A 20,695-nucleotide genomic window follows, 5' to 3' on the forward strand; every position below is an offset into this window, starting at 1 on the left:
CAGTGATGCACCATGGTCTTTATCTCTCATGTCTGGCTGACTGAAAAACGAAAGTGAAGAACGACACTATCAAGGCAACTGAAATATATCGTTAACTTCCAGTAATCCTTCAAAATAAAATGCCTAGCCCTTCCAGTGAAGAGTTAAAATAAAGAAAACATTTAAGAAGGGACAAGATTAAGTCGATTAAATACACAGTAAGGTCATAAGTTGTAGTAAGAAAAGTACATTACAGAAATACCTCAGTGTGTTGATTTGGCATACAGCCTGACTAGGGATACGTTTTTTTAACTGTGGAAACCTGTTAGATTAAACTTTTTCCTCAAAAAATCAAACTAAAGGATAGTATTCTCAAAGAGTTACCCTGGGCTGTACTCATAACGATGCTGTTAGTAGGTACTGTCTGAATGACTGCAGAAAAGGGGCAGGCCCAGGTATCATCTCCTGGTACTTTGACCCTTGATGAAGATCTGTCAGAGGACAAAATCAGTCATTTCAATCAATGGTTTTATGAACCAGATGGTGACGAATAAAGGCCCCTTTTTTTTAAATCACACTCCATATAACTCCTGCTCCTATGGCTGACTGTGAATGATTAAACAAATCAGTCTGATCAGCAACAATAGCAATTTACTTAGAAACATTTTGTTAGAGGACGCTAAGATGAAATGAAAACCTTAAGTTTTATTTTTGTTTTCTTTTGTAAGATTCTTGTCATATTAATCCTCCTTTCCATGCTTACAAATGTCACTTCTTCAGATTTGATTTTGACTCATTTATTTTGAAGGCAACATCCTTGTTAGACTTGTATGCTAAACCAGAGTCTGCTGCATCAACTGAGAACAACCAACACCCACTGCTTATCTTCATCCACCTGGAAAGTGATTCAGTTTCTTTTTCCAGCACTTGTTCAACTGAGCAGGTAAGACTCAAATAGTTACATATTTAAAACTTGAATATGAAGCTGTGCTGAGGAGAGGAAGTAACAAAATTAATTGATGAAAATGGAGGAAAATGCATGTGAATTGAACAATTGAGTGTTTTGATTATTTTAAAGCCGATTTGATTGTAACAGCCTTCATATGATGAAAACGTCATTATATTTAGATATTTTTTTCAGCCGAGAAAGCTTTAATCTAAATAAAGATTGTTTGGAAATTTTTTCTGGCGTTTTCGGAGATGTGAGGAGGACCCACCACCCGCTTGGGGTGAGGTCATCTCATCAGATCGCAGCTCGCGATTTTTAATATACGTTACAGATTGGATACCTAATTCTGTCGATTCCATTTTCCTGGGAAAACTCTGTGTTTTTGGAGATTTGAGTTGAGATTTTGACTGACATTTTTGAAAGGAGGTGATACACTGTACATACTGAAGACTTTACTTACTGATGTGCAGTACTAGTCAAAAGTTTGGACACACTTTTCCACAAAATAGAATTACTGTGTCATGGTTGTATGCCTCTGCCAACCAGCAGGATATATGGTCACAATCTCTCCTTTGCTGAGTTACAGTGTTGAATAATGGCCTGAAGTATTTTTGCAGAACATTATGATGTCACAGTGAAGTTGACCTGACCATCATCACTTCATCATTTTATCCAATTATTTTTACATTTGTGTTAAATTATGTCATAATTAATGTACGGATTTGTGGGTTATGGTCAAAAATATGTTTTAGGAGGTCACAGTGACCTTGACCTTACACCACCAAATTGTAATCAGTTCATCCCTGAGTCCAAATGAAAGGTTGTGCCAGATGTAATGAAATTCCCTCTGGGTGTTCCTAATTCATCACATTCACAAGAACATGAGGTGACTGTGACCTCGAACTTTTACCTTTGATCATCAAACTCTAATCAATTCATCCTTGAGTCCAAGTCAATGTTTGCACTGAATTCCCCCGAGGTGTTAGTGAGATCTGGTGTTCACGAGAATGGGATAGACAACCTGAAAAAACAATAGGCATAACAAAACAGGGAAGAGTAATGCTTTAACTTTCTGTTATGTTTGCATGATTTGACAGAAAGATTTGAATCAGAAAAGTGCTTTGTTATCTAACTGATCTGAAGTTAAAGACTACCTAAAACCCACAACAGCATTTATCCTTAATGCAACTGCTTTTGTTTTGTATCTAGACAGCACACTAAATGAATTTTAAAGGCTCCAGACGCTCAGGAACTTCAGAACAACCATCTAGGATGAACCCCAGGCTAACTAGCAGACAGCAGGGAGCAATCTGCTCCCAGCTGGGAAGAGTCAAACTACAGCTGCTGTACAAAGCCAGCATCCATGGTTTCACTGGTGCAGCCTTCCACCAACGATGTGACAACCACAGTCCCACAGTGTCTGTGGGCTTTAACGCCTCAGGTTATGTGTTTGGAGGATACACCACACAACCTTTCAGTCAGTCTGGTCAGTATGTGTGGGATGACCAGGCCTTTCTTTTCACCTTCAGTGGAGAAAAGCTGCTCAAATATCCAGTCACAGGCCCTGCTAATGCAGTGAGAATGATAGCTAACTCTGGTCCATATTTTGGAGAAACATTGGTTCTTGTCAATGGAAGCCAAGCAGTAGTGTATAGCAATCCAGGAAACTACTACACCTTCAATGCTGCAGAAATGCATGGCAACAACCTCAACATGACTGAGTGTGAAGTCTATGAAGTGGAAGGTGAGTTCTCTATAAACTACCAAATATTCATGCTTAGCATCTTTCAAACAGATTTTATCTTAGACCAGGCACAATGCAAGTCTGCATTAGGATTGTTATTGTCAAAGTCCACAGGCAAGAGTACTAAACCTATTAAGAAGAGCATGAAATACAGTTTTCATTAATTATAAATTATAGACTTTTCAACCTGGATTGTTATATTGTACATAATTGAAGTTCATTTTGTGAAGTGACCAATAATGCATTTTGTTCAAGTTCTGCCAGGACAAACACAATTAACACCATCCATTTGGTCACCAATAACCTAACCTGAGTAGAACTGGATGTCGAGATTTGTATGGGGACACAGGACATGTGATCTGAACAGGCTCTAGTTATATACTGTAGCAGATGGCTCTAGTTTTCTTTTTACCACTGGCTGACAAATAATAACTAGTAATGTATAAATGATGAACCACAAGTGTCTGAAATCAACAAGGCAGTGGTTTCAGCTAACTGCAGCCATTGAATGAATTCTGACATCAAACTTGGGCTTGTATGAGGTGTTAGTATGTAGTATTAGTATGTTTAGTTTTAGATTTAACTATCACTTTAATCCAGGTTTCATATCTTTAAAAGACAGTTCTAAAAATGATTGATCATTCATTTTCTAATGTTCACTGTTTAACAAAATTAAACCTGAACAGTTTGATGATATTTCATTAAAATTGGTTAATATTGTTTGTAAAATGTATTTCAACAGTGATCCCAGAATTTGAGAGACCATGGAGGCCAGTGATCTGGGAATCGGAGTAAGCCGACCATTTTGCATCATATACATGCTCGTACTGTACTATTCTTTAATACGTTACAGTACACTGCACAGTATCACACAATACAAAACGACTTGAGGAAATTATAAAAATATAATATCCTATATGCTTACAGATTGGACACACACATGCTATGATATGTGATGTGATTGGCTGTGCGTATTATACTATTTTGCATTATAATGAAATCAGTCAGTGTAATGGTAGCCAGTTTAGAAGCAGCTGAACTAGCTGAACAAGGTTGCTATGTAGCTCCACCAAGTTAAAGTTCATTGTAATTTTCTTAGGTTAGATTTGATTTTAACATATTTTAAGTCGCAGTGCTTCTACTAGACATATACAAGTGAGCTACCTTTTCAGTCAAACTATTTCTAAAACTTGTTTCTACAGGAAGAGGAAGGAGCTGATCGACAGTATTAAGATCTACAAACCCACAGTCAGCTCTGTGTCCCAGGTTCGGGTTTTGCTCATTGGAGCAGTTGGAGCTGGAAAGTCCAGCTTCTTCAATTCTATCAACTCTGTATTCAGAGGCCACGTCACCAGCCAGGCCATCGCTGGCTGCTCTACCACCAGCCTCACCACACAGGTTAGTTTCTGCCTTTAATGATTTTACATATGTGGTGATTGATTTGCCCTGTCTGCAGTTTGTGACTTGTTGCTCCATCACTTTGTACCCAACAGTTTCGCAGCTACTCTTTGAAAGCTGGCCGTGAAGGAAAACCTCTGCCAATCGTCTTGTGCGATACCATGGGATTGGAGGAAAGCACAGGGGTGGGGCTTGATATAGATGACATCAGCAGCATCCTTAAAGGTCATCTGCCAGACCGTTACCAGGTATAGTTTTTTGTTACATCAAGCAGGACATTGAATGCATGAGCCATTGATTTGGCTGATAACTCAAACTGCCTCTGTCTTTCCTTACAACTGTGTGACACAGTTCAATCCCTCTGCTCCTCTGCATTTCGAGGCCCTCGGCTATCATAAGTCTCCAGGGCTCAAGGATAGGATCCACTGTGTGGCTTATGTCATTGATGCCTGTAAGATCTCCATCATGCCAACAAAGCTGGAGGAAAAGCTGGATGCTATCCGCAGAAAGGTCAACTTAATGGGTCAGTAAAAATGAGTTCCATTTATCATTTTAGTGGTGTTGCTGCATCTTATTTGAGCGTTGGACTCACTTTTTATGTAGAACAAACTAGAACGTTCTCCTATAAGCAGACACAAACCCCCAAAATCTAAGGTTACAGGAATGTATGCAGTACTATTTACATAGGATACCTGTGTTGTTTGATATTCATTCATCATTAAAACATATAAGGACTGCTAACACACTACTGCAGATCCTACTAATCCCTATAACATACTGTATGACAGATGACTGATCACATATATCACTCTGTTTTCCAATGATTCCTTCATTTTTTAAAACAATAGAAAGCTAAAAGTAGATTTACTGTGCTGCAAACTACAGCTGAAACACTGGATTTTCTTTGTTGTTGTTGGTCCACAGGGATTCCCCAGCTGGTCCTGATGACTAAGGTAGATGAAGCCTGTCCTTTTGTTGCACAGGACATCAGGAACATTTATAGGAGCAGCTACATCAAGGAAATGGTGAGATCAAATTAAAGTGTTAGATTTTACTCTGATTTAAATAAGTTTTGGCCTTCAGCTACGATCAGCTACGATGTAACATGAATCTGTCCGAATTTCATTTGATTTAGTTTATGTGCCTTATTGAGTTCACTAGTTGAATTTCACCTGCTACAACTGTATGTTTTCTTCTCCTGTGTTCTTTAGCGAACAGCATTTTGATAATCAAGCACAACTTAAACAGTCATGACTCAGTTACAGACTTCCAGTTGGATTGTCATGGGTTGTTATCACCTACATAAATACAACCATTTAACACAATCAACTTTACTGCTGTGGTAAAGACCATGTTATTTTACTTAAGTTAATGCGATTCTGTGTTGCATTTCCTCTTTTTTGTGTAGTCAGTAACAGCATATACTACAATCACCTGAATATTTTGTGCTCTGTGCTTTGTGATCCAGATGCAGGAGGTCAGTGCTCGGCTCGGTGTACCATTGTCCTGTGTTGTTCCTGTGAAGAACTACAGTGAAGAGTTGGAGTTGGACATGAACTGTGATATCCTGCTGCTCAGCGCCGTCATCCAAATGCTTCGCTTCGCTGATAATTACTTCGATGAGATCAGTGACCAGTTCAGCAAAGTTGAAATCAAAGAATAGGAAGAATTAACAGCTGATGTACACAATGTATCTTTAGTTCAACTTCACTGTAGTAGTGTACTGTTGTACTGCAGCATAAACTATGTCTACATTAGCTACTGTTAGCATGTTCTATATTTGTAACTAATACTCAACAGCTAAATCCAGGTACAAACAGCTTGTATATAATATTGGACTTTACTTACATATAGCTACCAGTCATGATGTCTTTGTGGCTGTGTTGACATTTCTGTAGTCATGTTTACCAAGTGAAAGACAGTGTAGTAATCAAAAATTCATGATATCTTAAGCTCAGGATTTCAAGTACAAAACTGGTGTGAACAATTTTTTCCACCTCCAAGCACTCCCAGGTATGTATCGGGGTTGTCAAGCACCTCCAGTGATCGAGTGCGTCATTCTAGGAAAGCTAGAGAATTAAAAAAAAAAAGAAAAAAACTTTCTATTTCTTGCTCTTAATAAGCATTTTCTTCTTCCTAACTGGTATACCAGAGATCACCAGAGCACAAGAGAAGAAGAGCCCATACAAGCCTGTAATGGTGAGCTGGAGTCTTAAACCTGGAATCAGATGAGAATTAAATCACTGCCTTTGTGAAACTGCCTCCGTTTTTTGGCCTTCCACGTTACTCCATGATTATAGAAACTTTATACAGATGATTGTGAATATGATTTAATTGAAACTGAGAAATAACATTGTTATGTTGCATGTTATGTCCATTTAGTTTGAATCTGAATTCTCCTTTTTAAATTCTTCATTATTCCTAAAATGATGAATTCCTTTCAGAATTCTGCTGTTCAATAAAATCTCAAAGTGCATGAATGAACAGAAAAACTGAAATTTATTAATGCAGGTCAGACAGTTACTGTACAGCAAACAGTGTTGAAGTCTTGCCAGCTGAGGAACAGTCCCTCACTTTGTAACAGGACTGTGGTATTACAGCAAACTACACACATCACACCTCTAATCCGACTCACTGCCTGCCCATCACTGAAACGACTGTGAATTAGAGTGAATTATTAATTGGCAGCTGTCCTCTCAGCAACAATAATCATCAGTTAAAAAATAATTATGCTCTGTGCTCAGGATAACTTTTAAACAAACAAACACACGTCTTGAAATAGTGTTTAAAATATCAATGTTGGGTTAGTGCACATAAAAAGACGGAAAACTCCCTTCAACTTGGCCACAGTTTACATGACACTGGTTGTACGACACTGTAACTGTCACAGGGAATGAAGGAATGTCCTGGAAATGCAAAACACACCTGGAATTCAATGATATTAAGCCAGTCAGCTTCCTTTTTTTTTTTTCTCCCTTTCCATAATATTGGTGCATTTCCTCCAGCTGCTCAGTGGCCACCAGCGGGAGGATGGTGGTTGTACTGGGAAGCTCCTGGTGGAAATGTGTAAAACAGGGCACTGCTAAAAATGATATGCAGCAAGTTGTTCTGTAAGACCAGACGACATGGTTGATGGTGGAGCTGGTTCAGGTAACTGGGAGCACAGAGGAAAACCACCGGGGACGGAGCAGTAGGGAGAATCTTATGGCACAGCTGACGCTCTCCGACATATCAAACAGTCAGACGGCTTTCCTCTCATCAGTCATTTAACAAAAAAAAGGCAGCCACGTGAAGAAGAAACCATTTCAACTTAAACCACTTGAGTTACAGTGGAGAACACACATGTACATACATACATCCAAAAACGCACACGCACACGCACGCTCTCCCACACTAACAAGTACACATGGGCTTAGTCAGAGTCCAAAGGCTGATTTCAGTGACAGGAGGAGTGGAGAATAAAGCAGGACTGTTGGCACGGCTAAAACAGCGCTAGCATGCATTCATGTTAAAGCAAAACACAGACTTTTTGGCTAATTGCTGTTTGTCAACTTACTACAGACGAGAAAATCATCCCTCTGTCCTTAGATATTAGCAACTATCAATGTCCTAAATATGAACTCTTTTTCTCCCCATTTCTTTTAAATCAATCAAGCTAATGTGTTCAAGTTTATCTTTTTATCTTTTTTAAATGAGGCACCATCTGCTGGTTATGTTACTTTCACCTTCCCTTGCTGCAGATAAAGTAGTCCCATGAAACTATACGTAAGATGTTAATTTGCCATGCATGTTAATTTTAATTATTTCCTACAGAAAACTCAGATTTCCTCCTGTTTAGCTTTAAAGCTCCAACAATTCTCATTTTCAAGATGCTGTCAGTTGGCTGTAGTCATTCAGTTTATAATTTACACTGAAGTGACAGCACTGAGCGGCACTGCCATGGACACAGGGACGATTTTGGCACCCACAGTTATGTTCTCATTCTTTTAAAGACCAAATTGACAACAGTAACAAAAAAGTAATTTTTTTTAAAATGACAAAGGGAAAAGAAAGTGTTGGCACAGCTGTGCAAACAGCTTAAGACTGTTGGTCAATGATGGTGGAGTATTGCAATGTAGTCTTGCTTAATCATGTTATGCTAGGTGTTTATTTAGAGATGAATTGTGCTATATAACAGATACTTCAGAGCCTACACTGTATTATAAAGGTAAAATAGCTAATTCAGTGTGCCGACTCTGTTATCTACCGTGAACTTTGATGACATGTATGAAGTGGTCAAAACCAATAATTTCTGTGCATAGCGTTAAATGATGCAGACAGATCAACTCAGTTCTTCCATGTTTACTGTCACTGTTATCTGGCTCTGTGGAAGCCGTTTGTCACTCTGCAATTTAAAACTAAATTAACAGAGACAGGGAGAGACTTAAAAAAAAAGAAAAAAAAAGAAACCTTAATATAAAAGGTCAATCGGCATCTGTATGTTAAACTATTTGAGACTTTACATTATCACCACTACATCACGTTCTGTTATACCAATTCCAACGGAATCATTAAAAGTATAAAAACGACAAAACAGATGCTGAATGTGAAGAGCGCCTTTCTGCTGTTATCCTTTCAGCTAATCAGACTTTTCAAAAAATGATGGTTGCATGTTAGACATGTGTGAACAGTGAGATGCAAAAAGCCATTTAAATACTTACAGGCATGAACTGGAACTGGAAAAAAAAAATTGAATCTGTGATATTTCGAATAAAAATCACTGCACGTTGTCACTTTGGCTCTTCAGCGTTTGGACTCGACCACATCGATCACACACTGTGCTTACGTCAACATCTAGAGAGATGACATTCAAATTCCAAACAGTAGAAAAAAAATTTAACAAAGAACTTTTCCTTATGTTTTTCTTTTTCTTCTCTTAAAGAACTGTACAAGATTATTTTAAAAAATCAATAATTAGTTATACATATTTATATGACAACATTGTTTGTGTTATATTACTGTAAAGAAATACAACCTTTGTGTTGTTCTTGTTTTAGACTGGATGCAGTATTCCTTTTTCAGAGTGCTGTGGCTTTGCTGCACTGAAGATGGTTCATGTAGATTTTTCTATTTTTAAGCAGCAAACTTTTATATATATATATATGATGTAGCTTTATCACTATCATTGAAAATATTGTCCAAATTGTGAGACTTAATGTAGGTTTTATTCTCACTCTCTACCTAAAAACTAATAAAAAATAATAATCACTCAGATAAAATGATTATACAGTAGCAATGTATGTCCACAAGGTGGAGCTAAATTATTGAGCTATGAGGGACGCCATCTTTTAGATTTATTCAGCTTTCTTATAATGAGCTGAGAGAATCAACTCAACTCAACTGTGTCAGCGACGACCCTTTAAATCAACGTCAAGCCTCACTGATGATTCATGCTCACCTCTATCATCACCTGTGAAGCAGAGAAGGTCAACAGACACTTTTTAGTTCACTCAAACGTAAACATAAAGAGAAAAACAGGTGACTGGTCCAGTCCACCACCTGTTTCTTCCCTCATCTTTTCAGCTACTTGCAGTCAAAGAAGCTGCTGAGCTCCGCTTTGCCACCGTTCGGAAAAGGAATACTGCATTTCTCTGCTGCTTGTTTCTTCAACTTTTGTTCCTTAGCTCTAGTGTGCATCCTGCAGGGGAAAGAGGGGCGGGGTTGGGATTGGGTGGGAAGGGTTGGTCGTCTAGGGGGGACCTTCCTTTGGAGAGGACGGAGTCTGGGATGTGGAGCTGGAGGACGAGGAGGCAGAGCTCTTCAGGGAGCCCAGAGTCTTGCTGAACCAAGAGTTCTTGGCCGCCTGGATCTCGTTCATCAGGACTCCCCGCTGGTGCTCGAGCTCCTGCAGAGCGACAAGAGGAACAGAGAGGAGTCAACAGGAGGAGCATGGAGGTGGAAAGCACTTTGGACCAAATGTGGCCAGGTTACATTCTCTTTTCTAAGTTCATCAAACACACTGCCCCGTGTCATGTGGCTGTGTGTTTTAGCACCATACAGTTACTTAACACATCTCTAGTCATACATGAGCACATACATGGTTGCATACACTTTTCTTATGGGTTGTGTTCAGGTGCTTTTGTGTTATGTTTTTATGGTTATTTTATTGGTACTTCTAGTTTTTAGTGAAATGTCCTTGTTCCTACTTAAATACTTAACTAAGATAGAGTAAAAGCCTAAAAAAGTACTGAAGGTTCAGTAAACTCAGTGATGTTAATACAAAATTCCATTATCTTGTTATTTCTTAGATGGTTCTCACAGCTTTAGTTAATATATATTCATTTCCTTAACAATACTCTCCCTTGGTATATTGCCCTGCACCTCCACAGAAGTTATTATTACTGTTACTGATGTTATTGATATCGCGCTGCTGACCTGGATGCGACACTTGGCCTCCACCAGCTGAAGTTTAGTCTGGGCCAGCTCCAGCTCCAGTTGCCTCAGCTGCTCCTTCAGCCCGTCCTTCTCCTCATCCAGCGGCTCGGTGGATGCCTTGTCCCTGCCCGGGGATGACGCCTGAAGGGTCCCCAGGGTGCTGAACAGGTCCCTACAGTGCTCACAGCCCATTACTTTACTCTGCATGGGAACACAAACACACGTATATCAGCAGAGATTGGTGGGTAAACATACTGTATAGATATATGGCAGGTTCTAGCACACACATCTCTATGCTACAAATGAAAGCTGCGCTGAAGCAAGGGGAGCACATCTGGCAGAACACATTAACTGCATGTGTTTCTCTTACAGGCAATAAAAGATCAATAACAAATGCTTGATTGATTTATGCAGTGCTTCATCCGTGAGAGAGCACTGTGCCCTGATGACGACCTTATAGTCAAAACACTGAACCGATTTTTGCATCAGGATTAAGAGTGTGTGAGCCATCCATTCTTTTGATTTTGTCTTTTGCCTGGTGGCCAGGACTTCACAAGTAGACACATCAAAAACAGAATCTTTTTTCCTGATTATTCCTGCATTATATTCGTTGCTAAAGGAGAAGTTTAATTTTTACAGCTCTCCTATTTCATCATACTAAATGCACAGCTCCACCTGCCATCCAACAATCTTTATTTAGAAAAATCCTCTTAGTTCCTCTATCTTAATAATGATTTATTATAGCAATATAATGACTGTAAATCTAAAATAAGTGCTCATGACATGTTAGCATTAGCAGGGTCCTGTGATAAACCAGGCATCAGTGACAGTAAGTGGAAGTGTTGCATTAACACTGACATATATACATCCTCCTGAATGGTCCCTTCCTGTGTTATGTCCCACAACAACATCCTGTTGAGTGCTATGTGCTGTCGCTACACATCATATTATGACGGAAATCAGAATGTCCTCATCTTTATCCAGGCCTGAGATCCTACTCCACCACACCCAAAGAGCAATGATGGAACACATGTCTTACAAGGGCTAAACTGTGGTAGGATTATTTGTGCAATCAAGTTCCTTATGGGTGCAATGATGAACCAATCTGGGCTTGTCTGACTGCCTAATGTGACAGAACTGTGCTGAAAAATCCTTCAATCTGTGATGCAACACAGTGTGGCTTTAGTTGGGAGTTTAAAAATCTCCAAACTTGCATCTGCTGCCCTCTGCATTAGCTGTGCATTGACACCGTAATCTCACCCGGACGATGTCCAACTCTTCTTTTGTTGCCGCCTGCTGTTTCTCTAGCCTGGTGCTCAGCTGGGAGCAGATCTGAAACACAGAGAGAACGTCAGGTTATATAAGAGATGACACGTTTGAACTACAAGATAAGAGTTGCACTGAAGATTTTTTTGTGCCTGTGTTTCTCCAGGAAAAATCAACTGAACGATGCGATCTTTTCCATCAAAACTCTTCACACACTCGTATAAATCCACACATTCCACACAACTGTCAAACCTGTTTGTATTCAGCTATGATTGCTGTGGTTTTCTTGATCTCCAACTCTGCTTTCTCCAGCTCTCTCCTGAACACCTCTTTCAGCTGGGAGAGAGACAACAACATGACAAAAACATAAGATAGCATATTAAGAGTAGAATGAGCTTTGGTGATAAATACTAAGTCACTGACCTACGTTTTGACCATACTATACCTCTCACACCTACAGTAAATGTACAGCCGAGGTCATATTACTCCTTTCTAGTTTGATATCTTCTTTTGTAAAGTCAGGTTGTGTTATAGTGAAATATCAGTTTTAAAGATGCAATGAGTAAAATGTGCCCAGCTCCAAAATGGTGAAACAATAGTGGTCGTAATTTGTCATTGAGGGTTTAATTGAGCTGTTGATCAATATTAATTACACAATGCTCAGTATCATTTAGAATAGAGATATATGGGCTATGTTCTAGACAGCGCTATTGAATCTGCTGTAATTACTCTGAATACTTATTCTGTTGTGACTATGCTACTTATAACGATAATAAGCCACTTGCTGATGTTGTTGGGTTTTCTTTGGTCATCCACAGAAGTTGATTAAAGTCATTAATTACTAATTGCGAATTTCAACGTAATTTTAAGTAAATATAACCAAAGAGTGAGCGCTTAGACTGCAAAGATCATTAAACCAATCGACCAATGAGGCCTGCAGCTTGTTAACGAGCTTAATGAGATGAGGGTAAACAGAGGGCAGATGTTACCTGAGCCGTCTCCTCCTCCTGTCGTCTCTTTTCCTCCTCGGTCTCCACTAGACGTTGCTTGGTGCTCAGCAGCTCTTTGTTCAAAACATCAGCTTTGTCTTCTGCCTGAATGCACGTACACACACAAACACACAAAGTATGTAGCACAGCACCGTTTTCACACAACACAAACAGATTCAAACACAGACCGAGAGGTACACCAATCACAGATTTGGGGTTTAATGCTGACTTGACGCACTGGAACATCTCATGTTTATAATCTTTACTATTTCCTCACTGATACAGCTCCAGAGATTCACACTGAGAAGTGTCCAGGAGAGCTGCAGTTCTCCAGTGGTGCAGTGAAATGCTTATGAGCATCTCAACAGTAGCTGCTGAGGAAGGATTTTTAATATCGGAAAAGGCTTGGATGTTTTTCTGCTTACAGCTACAGTACATTTGTCTGTTCATGCTGTTAAGGTGAGGTTTTTTTTTTTTTTTTATTCTCTCAACTTCTGAAGTGACTCCATCAAGAAAGTTGGTAGTTGCAGCGCATTTCAAAGAGCATGTGCATTTGGAGCATATTTATCTTCTGATTGTGCTCCATGTATAAAACAACCAATGCTGGCAGTTGGGAACAAACCCTACATGTAAACACAACCTTATTAAACAAATGAATAAATCCAACAAATCATTGCATCCTCTTCCCTTTGAAACATGGTTGTCAAAGTGCTGTAAGTGTGAAAAGGTGCTATGTTACCTGGTCAAGGTCGTTCCGGAGGGCGATCTTACTGGTGACCAGTTCATGGGCCAAGTCATCATTCTCCTGTTCTAGTCGCATACTGGCCTCCTGCAGACGACGGTTCTCCCTCTGTACAAACACAATACACACACACAGTGGCAGTGGCCTATTAGTGCCTGCGATGTCAATACACACATACTGTATGTGAGATGCACTTCAGAACACCAGCTGCCAGTTGATAACACACAAACACTAGAAATCTGTGTTTTTTTCTTAAATAAATGTTACAGAACAAACACTTAATAGTAGCATCAACTCTGATGGCAGAAGTAAAAAGATGCATAATTTTTCACTTGTGATATAAAATAGTTGACTGCCAAACAACATTTCCTGATTCTAAGGATGAGAAGAAGGTAGCAGTCCCACTGCAGCTTTAAAAACCTAACTGCCCACTGCCCCAACAAACACACACACACATTTTAAGGTCCACATTGTAGACAATTAGTGGAGTCTCATGACTGCTGGTCTGCCTGTAAACAGTCTCACATGACGGCCGTGCCTCAATGGGACGAAATAGTTGTCACTGTTGCGAGCAGTCCTCCCCCCACCACACACACACACACACACACACACACACACACACACACGTATGCAAAAATAGTAATTGTACTGTACAGTTGATCTGAATTCTGAATTCTACATGACAATTAATATATTTATGCAAATACAAACTAGACTAAAATTAGTCTATATAAATATATATATATATATAAACTATACTATACTATATATAGACTAAAATACACACGCACAAAAAGGAGTTCTCTACATCTGTGAAAACTAAAACAAAAAAAACTAACAACCAATAGAAGGCATCACCAAGCAAACAGATACAGCTCTACCACTCTCTGATGCATTATATCATGCATCACACCGACAGATATCAGTGGGACGAAGGTGAAAAAGAAAGAAAAAAAAACATAGTGCTGATGAGTCCTGCTTTCCCTGGAAAGAGCCCTCATGCCGCTCTTCAGATTCTATTACTGACTTCCTGCATGCAGTGGTGAGTTTAATTTGGGCACACAGAGGAAAGACCTACATTGTCTCAGTTAGTGGGGAGGGGAGGGTCTCCTCTTTTGCAGTTGTTGCATACATTATAATAAACGTCAAAGAATTTAAATGAAAATCTTTAAACACCTTGCCAACAGAGCTGCTTTACCCAACACGGCCAAATCAAACCACCCAAATAGTCAAATATCAGTTGTTTATGTCATGAATCAACATTAAAGAATAGTATAAACCATATGAATGGGTGCAAAATCTCTTTGTAGGAGAAGAGGCAGCTTACCGTGCTGCTGTCCAGAGTCACAACAATGTCTTCATATTGAGCCTCCAGCAGCACAGACTAAACTTTAACACATGATCCTGGCAGGAGTTCCCGTCTCTCTCTGACACTTCACAACTTCACTGTCTCTCCCTCTCCCTCTCCTTTCTTTTTTTTTTTTTTTTAAATGCTTTTGTTTTGTATTAATATAAACACTGAAAGCAGCCAAGAGAAAGTACACCTGGCCACCCTAACCCTAACCCTCATAGAAAGCAAACGAAACACTCACAAATACAAACACACACCCCAAACAATGCAACATAAAAAGTACATACCGAAACCTGGAGTATACAACTATATAAAAATGTCGACTTGTTGAATTACAATAGGCGTAAAGTAATCAAAATCCAATCCTTGGTGTACAGTTTAACCCTGTGCTAAGTTACAAGCAGCAACATTCGTCCTTTGTGTCTTTTTGTCTTCTTGCTCTGTAACACAGTCTTCCCACTGGCTAGAGAAAACGTGGCTCTGATCCAACATCTTATCTACAATAAAAGTTCCTTCCTTCCCTCCACAACCAGCAGCTTACACAACTCTGCTGTTTGCCACAGCACATCAGTTCTGCCTAAGGGGAAAACCAATGACATGCCATTCTGGTGTGTTTTTTTTCTTGTGATGGAAGTTTTCCTCGATGTTTTTGTGTATCCCCTCACAATTACTACTTTCAAAAACAGTGTGATTTAATCAATTACAATGAAAACTGCAGCATTGTCAGCAATTCACCTCCTTGCTACAACCAGGCGACTCTAAGTGATATAGTTGTCATACAACACCAATACAACCTCTACATTTCCTAACACAGACTATTCAATCAAAATACATTGGTTTCTAGCCATGGTTTAAATAAGGCCATTAACTGCTTCTGAGTGCTCCCTTAACTCTCTTATGAGTTACGTGTCGAGTTATGCGTCTGCATCAGCAATTTAGTATGCTGAGAACCGCACAGTAATATCTGTGTAACACAATGACAGTGCTCCTCCCTGCTAAGATGGATATGATGCTATTTGCTTGCTGGGAAACAAAAGGTCTGAGAGCTGTGACAAGTCTGTAACCTAGCTGGCATCACAGGTTGCACCTCTCTGAGAAGAAACAAAAAGACTTCATAACTTATAAACTTCTTGTTCACTTGAAAAGTTATTGTTAAAAATTAACAGTATAAAAACGCTAACTAAGAAAAGATGCATGTTTTCCACATTCTGCATGAGCAGTGGGTGCATATTACAGATTCACTTAAATAATTTTGAACTGTTTGTTTAAATTTTTTTTTTTTAAGATAAAAGAAATAAAAACAAAATTAAACCTGAACAGCTCTAATTGCATCAGTTTCTATCAAATCTTTATAATGTCCAAGACAAATTTGAAAGAAAAAAAAAGAAGAATTGAACTTTGCTCTGAGTGGATTTGACAGATTTAAACCAAGAGGAAGAGAAAGACAACTGATAAAATTAGAGCACATTAAATACAAAGATGCTGTCTGTTGACAGTTTGAGTTTGTAAGGCAGTTTAAAAATCTGCCTCAACACTCCTTTTTTTACCTTCTAAAGAATCAGACAAGGTAAAGTTACTGCAGCTAAACCTCTCTGACAACATAGCGGCAGCTTTGCCCAAAAATAAATTTCATAGATGTCTGGGTCAATAACGATGAAAGTCAGTGCTGTGTGAGAAGCCACATTTCAAGCCAGAACCATGTCACAAATATTAGCAAAGGTACAGTTTGACAAACTGACTTGTGCTCACAAGAGATTTCTAATCTTAGAAACGTGGTTCAGTTTAACAAACAAGGCTCCTTAAAAGAACCTTGAATTTTATTTCCTCACCACAACAAAAGAACTGCACTTAAATCAAACTCTTGAAGAGCAAAGTGATTTCTTACCATCTGTGAGACTGAAAACTACCATTAGAAGAGAAGAGAGAAGTTATTCAATGAAAACACACAGGAGACAAAGTTGCTCTCACGTGAATAAACTGTATGTGCTTGTGTACCAAAAAAAAAGAAAGAAAAAAGATATGTGTGTATTTAACTTCACCACCAGGTAATAAAACAACGAACAAGAAGTGACAGAGGTTAAGAAAAGTAAGATATGTGTGACATGATTGTACGTTTGGGTGCGTGTCCTACCTGGTATCTGTCGATGGGGTCTTCTTGTTGCAGCTGGCTCTCTCTCAGTGTCTGATATTCCTTCTCAAACTTCTTCAGCTTTTTGGTTGGAACCTGAAAAACAACAGGAAAGTTGTTGACATTATTTTACTGTAAACTTTGTGATTTACCCTGCTTGATAAAATATTATTCTTTAAAAGCCCATCCTAGTTGTTTGTGAGTGAGGGGAGAATGCATGTTCATTTATTTGGAGAATACGTTTAAGCAGAGGGCTATGACGTCAGCCACAGCTTGGGGAAGTAGGGGTTAGGTGTCATGTTCAAGAACACTTCAACAGCGCTCTAAAACAGCGTCCACCATCTCTCATGTACTACATATTACCTAGGTTACTTCAATAATGTGCTTTGTTATCATAGCTGATGTGGACTGTGACCTGAGCAGCAGAAAAAGTTTCAGTTTTCAGATCTTGAACATTAAAATAAACTGAAAGGGTCAGAGGTTGCAACATATTGACAGGACATAAACAGATATTCTCGTAACAGCAGGTCAAAACTAACTGATCTAACTGTGAATATAGCTGCTGAAAAATTTTGGTGTTGGGGTTTGTGCTGCACAGTTTCTATTGCACATCTATTGTCTGCTCGACCTATATTTCTGACCACAAAATATTACATGTTGCATACAGTGCTGCTTGAAAGTATGTGAACCTTCCAGACATGGTCACTGTTTTTGTAAAAAACATTAAAAGAACCTTATTTAACAGACATCCAAATCCTAATTTGTAAAGCACACTTTCCAAATACTGGACTCACACACAAAAAGAGATATTTTTCCATTATGTAGTTCAACAAATGTGGTTTATTTCACAAACACTGAAAATGTAACATGTGCAAAAGTATGTGAACCCTTCCATTAGTAGCTTGTGGCTCCTCCTTTTGCAGCCATTACTTCAACCAAACATCTTCTGTAACCTCTAACCAGTCTCTCGCATCTGCTCATGGGGATTTTTGCCCACTCCTCCTTGCAGAACTCAGCCAGTTGAGAGAGGTTGGAAGGACATCTGGCATGTACCATCTTCTTCAGGTCTCGCCACAACATTTCAATAGGATTTAGATCTGGACTTTGACTGGGCCAATCCAGAGTACGAATCCTCTTTCTCTGAAGCCTTATCCTTTGTAGGGTTGCTTGGAATTGCTCCGGCGTCATTTGTCTTGTGCATTAACCATTTTCGCCCAGCTTTTCAACTGTTGACTGATGGCAGGAGATTCTTGGTCAAGAATTTGTTATATGCCTGAGAATTCATGGTTCCCTGGATAATAGGAGTCGCCCAGTTCAAACCGCAGAGAAGCAGCCCCAGATCTTCACATTCCACCACCATGCTTCACTAGGGAGAGGTTCTTTCTCTCATTTTGGCAGTGTGGCTTATTCTCCAAACATGGCCCGTTCTTGATTGTGACCCAAAATAACTCTACTTTAGATTCTCTGTCCAGAGAATGGACTCCCAGAAAGCCTCATGGTTTGTCGAGTGCTCGCTTTGGCCAAAGTTGAAACGGGCAGCTTCTGTTCTTTTTTGAGAGCAGAGGCTCCTTCTAGCAACCCTCCCATGAATGCCATGGCTATTCAATTGTCGTCTGATCGTAGACGCATGCACATTTGTCCCATATGCTACCAGAGACGTCTGCATACTCATTGTTAGAGTGATTGTGGGTTGGCTTTACCTGAATTTATCATTTTTCTGTGGCTCTGTGCGGTGATAGTTTTGATGGGCGCCCACTTCTAGGCAGAGTTGCTGTCATGTTGAAGGCCCTCCATTTGTAAATTATTTGTCTTACAGTCGATGGATTGAGCTGGAATCTTTTGGAGATGGTCTTATATCCCTCCCCAGACTGATGGGCTGTCACTACCCTCTTCTTCATGTCCTCGGATATCTCCTTTCCTCTTGGCATTGTTGATGTGTATGGGACCAAGTTGGTTTGGTTGGTTTACTCTCTCTTTTAATTAGTGCAGGCCAATCCCTTTCCCAAGGATGTCTCATTTCATTGGTCTACTGAAATGATTAATTAAGCACTCACATGTATTTCACCTGAGTCTGTTACCTGCTTGACTTAACCAATGCAGCTGGGGATTCACTTACTTTTGCACATGCACTAATTCCATGTTTCATGTAGTTTTTGGGCTACTTAAACAAGTTCCACTAAAAAAGTACAAGCAATTGATGAAACATATATCTGACATTTCATACATAAAAACTGGTGATGATAAAATAAGAAAATCATGGTAAACAACAGAAACATCTGAACTGCTCAAGGGGTTCATATACTTTCAAGCAGCACTGTATATTAAACCTGTCGTGTTCATTACTGTGCTATTCTCACACTAGACATGATGTGAAAATGCACGAGATGCACACAGACTAAACTAGGCACATTACAGCACAGCTGTCAGACAACTGTCAGTTGTCAGTTCACACTGTGAGCTACACGACCAACGTGTCACTGAAGGTCATTCGTTTCCTCCTGAGATGAGAGACAACAGAAAATGGGATGACGTGTAAACTGGCTGTGCTGTGATGGGGTCGTTTGCTAATGAAAGCCTACAGGATGAGTACTTTGCCTCGCTGTGTTAACACCAATAAAGATTCATTCCAGAAAAAATATGTTGCCCTGCCTGTAATCCAAATGTTAACACAATCACTCCTCCACTAAACAGAGGACTGCCCTATGCCTACACTGATTGACAATTCTTATAATAAAAAAAAAACTAAATTATTCATTTATTCTGATGCTGTTAAGGTTTATTCATATCAGGGATGTTTGTAAACTAGAGTAAAACAAGCCTACTGTATTTTCCACAATGTTCAGTTCAGAAAAACAAATATGGTTATGTCTTTCTCCAGTCAAAATCTAGAAATGTTCCTGTAATTCATATGGTCAAAAATACTGATTGGACCTTTAAACAATTCTCCACCAATGCGATGGGCAATGGGAGAATAGCTGCACCTATTATTGAAGTTGAGGCCAAGTAAAGTAAATGTTCTTAATTTCTTATATTCATTTTCAGTGAATGCTGTTTAAATACTCCACAGAGAGTCATGATAACTTGTTAAAACAATTTTACTTGAAGAAATCCATCAGAATCACTTTTGAACATGTGACCACTCAATTATGGCAGTTTGGATATAGAAAAGCTGCAGAGTTGAACCGTGTTTACTCAAGCCCACGTAAGATTTTTTCAATTTCAGAAAACTACAACGCTGTGCAAACACAAAATAAAAATCTGTTACTTCCTTGTGCATTTTTTCACAGTTCAAATAAACATACCACAGTAAGTATCTGCAAAACACAGGAAAATCAGTTAGTAAGTAATTTATTATACTTTTCTGTGAGGTGCAATAGTCTCTGAAATTCACATTCAAATAAGCACTGAGAGCCTAAGGGCCACTTAACCCGCTTCACACATACAATTCTACCAAGACTTTCACTCCAAGTAAACCAAAGAGACACTGATGATTAACTGATATTGAACTGTATCTGTATCTGTGTGTGTGTGTGTGTGCGCGCGTATGCGTGTCTCCTTCAGGTGGGAGGTAATGTTATCTCTGCTGTGTGGAAACAGCGTTGCCATAGCGCCCACCGTTAGGGCTGGGGATTCCAGGTCAGTCACAGTCACATGACCCCTCCTCTGAGACTAGCATGTGTGTGTCCTTTGCTGTTTGTGTTAAAATCAAGTCAAGTACTTGGTTTAGTATTATAT

General features: G+C 39.3%; 2 protein-coding genes across 4 annotated transcripts in view; one reads left to right on the plus strand and one right to left on the minus strand.

Annotated features, from left to right (window-relative positions):
* Positions 1 to 817: 817 nt before the first annotated feature.
* Positions 818 to 6,467, plus strand: LOC111228626 (interferon-induced protein 44-like). Its single transcript, XM_022754656.1, has 8 exons — positions 818 to 922; positions 2,138 to 2,672; positions 3,415 to 3,463; positions 3,875 to 4,070; positions 4,166 to 4,318; positions 4,422 to 4,593; positions 4,995 to 5,095; positions 5,539 to 6,467. Exons 2-8 carry the CDS (start codon positions 2,150 to 2,152, stop codon positions 5,731 to 5,733), a joined length of 1,389 nt encoding a protein of 462 aa, XP_022610377.1. The 5' UTR covers positions 818 to 922; positions 2,138 to 2,149; the 3' UTR covers positions 5,734 to 6,467.
* A 79-nt stretch (positions 6,468 to 6,546) lies between these two features.
* Positions 6,547 to 20,695, minus strand: part of rabgap1l (RAB GTPase activating protein 1 like) — a 115,407-nt gene continuing 101,258 nt past the window's right edge. For all 3 annotated transcript variants that reach the window (XM_022754363.1, XM_022754450.1, XM_022754537.1), the window contains 7 exons: positions 16,964 to 17,056; positions 13,479 to 13,589; positions 12,740 to 12,844; positions 12,003 to 12,086; positions 11,745 to 11,816; positions 10,485 to 10,685; positions 6,547 to 9,954 (listed from right to left, as the gene is read on the minus strand). In XM_022754363.1, coding sequence (XP_022610084.1) covers positions 9,799 to 9,954; positions 10,485 to 10,685; positions 11,745 to 11,816; positions 12,003 to 12,086; positions 12,740 to 12,844; positions 13,479 to 13,589; positions 16,964 to 17,056 — 822 coding nt within the window. In that variant the 3' untranslated portion in view covers positions 6,547 to 9,798. The remainder of the gene's footprint in view (positions 9,955 to 10,484; positions 10,686 to 11,744; positions 11,817 to 12,002; positions 12,087 to 12,739; positions 12,845 to 13,478; positions 13,590 to 16,963; positions 17,057 to 20,695) is intronic.

The sequence above is a fragment of the Seriola dumerili genome, unplaced genomic scaffold, assembly GCF_002260705.1.
Source record: "Seriola dumerili isolate Sdu_G_001 unplaced genomic scaffold, Sdu_1.0 BDQW01000002.1, whole genome shotgun sequence".
Classification (NCBI taxonomy): domain Eukaryota; kingdom Metazoa; phylum Chordata; class Actinopteri; order Carangiformes; family Carangidae; genus Seriola; species Seriola dumerili.

Bases quoted from the DNA above. Each gene is read 5' to 3' on its own strand.
- LOC111228626 (XM_022754656.1), top strand. From the start codon at position 2,150: ATGAATTTTAAAGGCTCCAGACGCTCAGGAACTTCAGAACAACCATCT. The intron at 4,319-4,421 runs GTATAGTTTTTT...TGTGTGACACAG, and splicing joins ATCTGCCAGACCGTTACCAG to TTCAATCCCTCTGCTCCTCT. The intron at 4,594-4,994 runs GTCAGTAAAAAT...GTTGGTCCACAG, and splicing joins CAGAAAGGTCAACTTAATGG to GGATTCCCCAGCTGGTCCTG.